The sequence below is a fragment of the Trematomus bernacchii genome, unplaced genomic scaffold (genome assembly GCF_902827165.1).
Source record: "Trematomus bernacchii unplaced genomic scaffold, fTreBer1.1, whole genome shotgun sequence".
Taxonomy (NCBI): Eukaryota; Metazoa; Chordata; class Actinopteri; order Perciformes; family Nototheniidae; genus Trematomus; species Trematomus bernacchii.
This window is the reverse complement of record NW_022987899.1, coordinates 2,813,379-2,818,941: the sequence shown is the minus strand read 5'-3', so window position 1 is coordinate 2,818,941 and position 5,563 is coordinate 2,813,379. Positions and strand designations below refer to the sequence as shown.

At 40.4% G+C, this 5,563-nt stretch overlaps 1 protein-coding gene across 1 annotated transcript; it reads right to left on the bottom strand.

Annotated features, from left to right (window-relative positions):
* Positions 1 to 912: 912 nt before the first annotated feature.
* LOC117469936 (tripartite motif-containing protein 16-like) lies at positions 913 to 3,753 on the bottom strand. Its single transcript, XM_034114414.1, has one exon. The coding sequence runs from the start codon at positions 3,667 to 3,669 to the stop codon at positions 2,008 to 2,010; it is 1,662 nt and encodes a 553-aa protein (XP_033970305.1). The 5' UTR covers positions 3,670 to 3,753; the 3' UTR covers positions 913 to 2,007.
* Between the last annotated feature and the right edge of the window lie 1,810 nt (positions 3,754 to 5,563).

The window sequence follows — 5,563 nt, the reverse complement described above, 5'->3', positions numbered from 1 at the left end:
TATAGTTAAAGTCAAATAATACAAAAAAAAAAATACTGTTCAGTTTATTTGCTCTGTGGCTCATATTTAAATGACTTAAAGACGTGTGTTAAAGGTGGGGTATGTCATTTATTTCAGAAACACTTTTTGTTATATTCCATGGAATGCTCTTAACATCCCGATAGAAATGAATACATGAAATGCTTTGACAATAAATACATTAAAAAAATGTCATCTGTGGAAGCCGTGGAACTGTAAAAAGCACAACCAATCATCTGAGCCGGGCTAAAATAACTGGATGGCCTACCTGCCTGTCAGCCTTCCATCTGTGCACTAACTTATCTCGTGCCCTCATTGGTCATGTGCCAATGTGTGTTGGAGGAGGGGCTCTGTAAGGAAGTGGCAGATTTTTTTCGGTTGTCTACTTTCAAATTCTAGCGCACTCGAGCTGGTTTCTCCAAAATTACATACCCCACCTTTAAGTTAATTGTGTTTTGAATTTCTGATTTTGGCATAGAGGATCCTGTTACCTAATTTGAGACCATAACATATTGTTTTGTTGAGTTAAACCATATCCTTATGTGAAATATAAAAAGGTTTATAATTCCCACCTCACCCATAACAGACGGTATAGTCAGTATAGAGACATAAAACACAAGGTCCTATTTATTTCATGTCTGCAGGACAGACAAACATATTTGTACTATTTAATAAAACCATGTAGTTATAATAGGAATAGGTTTACATTATACTTCTGCTAGGCTCTAGTCATAGCCAACATAATAATAATAATAATACATTTTATTTATATATGCACACTTTCATCTCAAGGTGCTTCACAAAGAGGAGAAAATACAATAAAATGAAAAGTTATCTAAGGAACATATTGAGTAAAATGTTGAAATATATAAAAAAAAGTCAAGAGCATAAATGTTAGAATATATATATTTTTAAAAAGGATAGTCAAACACGGTGCACCAACATAATTTTCCCCATCACCTACTGTATGCAGATGATACACAGATGTACCTTTTATTTATCTGATTATATTTGCACCAACCAGCCAGCTCCTAGCCGGGACGTTTATTCACAAATAACCCTCTCTGGAAAATCCTCAATTGTAGGATAGTTTGGCCATTAAAATGCTTTTTTAAGAAGCTTAATATTTCAAAGAAAAGGTTTAAAAAAGGTATAAACAACTACAGTAAATGTGTATTAAAGCAACCCTCCTGTGATATATATGCACACAAAGACGTTTTAGTGAGGGAGGGGTCAGACTGAGTGATGATGAACACTGTGCTTTGTTTCAGGAGGAAACTCAGTTATAGTCTCAGATCACTTCCACATGTCAGCTTCGTACGGCACCTTGGACATAATACAAGAAGAACATCCTTTTTTAGTTTTTACTTGATTAATTATCCAAACATTTCATTTGATCACACATCCCATCAGTAAAGTCTGTTCAATGACTATTGTTCAATGATTTCATGATCACTTTCACTTTATCCACACCACGAATGTGTTTCATCTCAGCTATTTCAAACAGAACAATACATGATTTACTTATTGATTATGATCATGACAGTAAGTAATATCATTTTAAATAAACATGTTATGATGAAATAATTGTTATAACCATCTGGGTTTAATTTGTTAGTTAATTTGGGCAGCAACAATAACATGTAATCTGTCAAAGTAATACATGTGATTATAAATGTCTCTGAAGACTCATGCATTACAAGAGAAACAATAACATGAATCAAAAGAAATATCCAGCAAATATTTAGAGCAAAGTTTACAGGTGAACAAGGATCCTCCTGAGCAGTGACAGCCTCCATGGCTAAACAGACCCAGGAAGGAGCCGGAAGAAAGTCCAACATCTACAGAACAACTCATGAGAAGATGTTCAAGCACATCCCATAATGTTTGATTGACAGCTGATCTCTGCACAGTGAAGACATGAACAATCAGCTCTGATGGACACACGGTGAGTTTAAGAAGTAGAAGAGTTCCTCCAATGACTTCAGGCTATTTGAGTTTACAAAACTCAACAGTGTTTCCATAAGGATAATAAAGCCAAAGTCCAGCATGTAGCGGCTGAGTGAATGTGGTCTGCACTCTGTGGAGGAGAGTCATGGTTTCAGAGATGCTGTAGAAGGAGAGAATACCTGCTCTGTGATCCAGGTACACTCCTACTCTGGAGGCCTGAGGACCTGAGACGGGAGTGCTGATACTGTTGTAACGAAATGAATAACTGTTTTTGTCACACTCTAAGGACCAAGATTTGTCATTGTTTCCAAATCCACATTCATTCCCACTCCCTGCTCTGCTGATATTCTTGTATGTGACTGCTACATCAACTCCTGTCCCTCTCCACTCCACCTCCCAGTAACAACGTCCAGTCAGACTCTCTCTACTCAGGACCTGAAAAGGACTAGTGAATCTGTCTGGATGACTAGAATAAGACTGATGTTGTTCCATGAGTGTTGCTTTTCTGCTCCCCTCAGATAATACCAGCTGTGTGTGTGCTGTGTTTGGATCCAGTGTGATCTCCTGTGAATATTTGAAGAACCCAGCTCTGGTGGTGGGCTCTGCTGCTGACAGTAAAACCTCCACCTCAGTCGGTGAGACGTTTGTCCATTCCTCTCTCAGGATGTCCTGTAGTTTGTCTCTGACTGCTGACAGGGCCGCCGTCACATCCTCAAAGTAGCTCAGAGGACGGATGTTGATGCTGGATGAGTGTGTAGGTTCACTGAGGGCTGGCAGTGAGGGGTAGCTGTGCAGAAACTGGTTGTGATCCTCTGTGTGAGACAGCAGCTTCAGCTCAGCGTCTCTCCTCTTCAGCTCAGAGATCTCCTGCTCCAGCTTCTCCTGAAGCTCTTTGACTCGACTCACTTCACTCTTCTGCTGGGATCTGACCTGCTGCTTCACATCAGAGCTTCTTTTCTCCATGAGACGGATCAGCTCAGTGAACATCTTCTCACTGTCTTCCACTGCTTTATCAGCAGAGCCATTGACGGCCTCCACCTCCTGCTGAAGCAGCTTCACCTCCTTCTCTCCGTCCTGGATTCTCTGCTGGATGTTTAGTCGACTCCCCTCCAGCTTTCTCTGCCTCTCAGTCCTTTCTGCCGCAGCTGACACTGTGTCGTGGCCTTTGTGTTCGTCCACAGAGCAGAGATAACAGATACACTGCTGATCAGTGCGGCAGAACATCTTCATCACCTCGTCGTGACGAGAGCAGATGTTCTCCTGGAGTTTCTTGGAGGGCTCCACCAGCTTGTGTTTTTTTAATGGAGCTACGTCATAATGACCCTGGAGGTGTTTGTCACAATAAGAGGCCAGACACACGAGGCAGGACTTACAGGCTCTCAGTTTCCTCCCAGTGCAGACATCACAGGCCACATCTTCAGCTCCAGCATAGCAGTGATCAGCAGGAGCAGGTGGGGGTCCAGTCTTCTTCAGCTCCTCCACTAAAGCTGCTAACATGGTGTTTTTCAGCAGGACAGGCCTCGGTGTGAAGCTCTGCCTACACTGAGGGCAGCTGTGGATTAGCTCTCCGTCCCAGAAGCCTTTAATACAGTCCATGCAGTAGCTGTGTCCACAGGGAGTCGTCACAGGATCCTTCAGTGGATCCAGACAGATGGGACAAGATAAGATTTCCCGGTCCAGCTGAACTCCTTTCTGCGCCATTTCCCCTCTCAGTAGCAGCGAGTGTCTGAGTTTCACTTCCTGAGAGCTGTAACTAGTGTGACAGCTGATCTGAACAGCATGTGTGTGTGCAGTGAATGTGGCCTATCAGCTCTTGTACTTTACCCACATGTTGGTTACACCCCTCCTCCTCAGTGTGGATCTGAAGGGGAGGAACCAGGAAATACAGAGTGGAGCTGGCTGTGTCTGAGAGCAGGAAGAAGAGGGAGGGCTTATCAAACTCTGACTCATTCCAGGAGGAGGAGCAGCGCTCAGACTCTGACCTACACAGAGCCTCGGTTACAACCTGCTCTTCATTTGAAAAGAGCTTTTAGTTGTAAAATAAGGGTGGGTAAACTTACAAAATCTGAAGGGGGTTAAATACTTGTTTCCTCCACTGTAAATGTATAGAAGGCCTCTTTACCAAGCTCCAAACTAAGTTAAATATCTCAAAAAGTGTAAAAAATATAAAAAATCTGTAAAACGTGTTTTATAGCTTAAGGTCTTGTCATCATTTTAAAGTTGGAATGAAGTCTCTAGCTGAAAGTATGTGGAAGGAGTAGCATTTGGCGCACGGTGTAGGTAAAAGAGGATTTGAAGGTTCCTCCCATTGAGTTACATGTATGCTGAATATTTTGAAAAAGTATAAAATATTTTGAAAAAGTAGAAAGTTTCCCATCATGTGCTGAAAAGGCTGAATATTGTGGTATTTGAATGGTTTCTGTCGCTGAAAGTATGGTTTCACTGCATTTCACTAATTAAATTAATGAAATGTGCACCAAACAGCTCTCTGGTTTGATTGTGAATAAAACCTATAACCTACAGCTTTAAGTCAACATGAAGTCATGGAACAGGCAACACAATCCAGCTCAAAATGATTTTTTGTGGTCAGTTTCTGTCACTTTGTATTCTCTTTTTGGCTATTTGGAGTTTTATCTTTGAAAGTCTAGATATTTAGCCTCTTTTTGTTTTCTTTTATCCCTTTTGTAATCATTTTATACGCCTTTGTTTCCATTTGAATGTCTTCCTGGTTCATTATATGGAGACAAACTATTCAGTAATCTATGAACAGCAGATCTCTATCAGCTGAGTTACTAACATATTTAATTTGAAATGTGCACCAAACAGCCCTCTGGTTTTAATGTGTATAAAAAACTATTACCTGCAGCTTCAAGTCCACAGTCCAGTATTCATTTTGGGCAACTTTGTAACATTTGATGTCTCTTTTTGGCTATTTGGAGTTTTATCTTTGAAAATCTAGACATTTAGCCTCTTTGTGTTTTCTGTATTCCCTTTTGTTTGTCCCAATGTGGCCATTAATGTCTCCCTGGTTCATAAAATGGAGACGCCCTGATCAGTAAACTATGAACAGATCAGCTGAGATTAGAAATGTGCACATTGTAAACTGGTTCATGTTTCTCAGAGTTACATAAGATGGTGACGTTTAGTCATTCAAGACCTTATTTCAGGTGAGTACCAGGTAATAGAAACTTCAAAAAGCAGTTGGAAAGTAGTTTAGCCTCTTTGTGTTGTCCTTTATCAGCAGGTGGTGTTTTTACATGTCTCTCTGTAGTAACTTTGTTCCTTTGTGTTCATTCTGTGTCTCTTTCTGGTCATGTTATGCTTCATTGTGGTCACTTTAAACGTTTATATTCATATGTATCATTCAAACTTAAAAGCTTACAAGCAAGGTAGGAATTTCACCTCGGTCTGGCCGTTATGCCCCACAAATAATTGTACGTCCTCGGCCACCATGACGTTTGGGCCCCTCACACTGTTAAAATCTCGAAGTTGCTTTAAAAGTATGGGCTTAGATATGTCTTATAATTATTTGTGTGAACATAAAAATTATTTGTGTGTAAATATGTGATTTGTAAATGTAAAACACCATCCACAA

Bases quoted from the DNA above. Each gene is read 5' to 3' on its own strand.
- LOC117469936 (XM_034114414.1), bottom strand. From the start codon at position 3,669: ATGGCGCAGAAAGGAGTTCAGCTGGACCGGGAAATCTTATCTTGTCCC.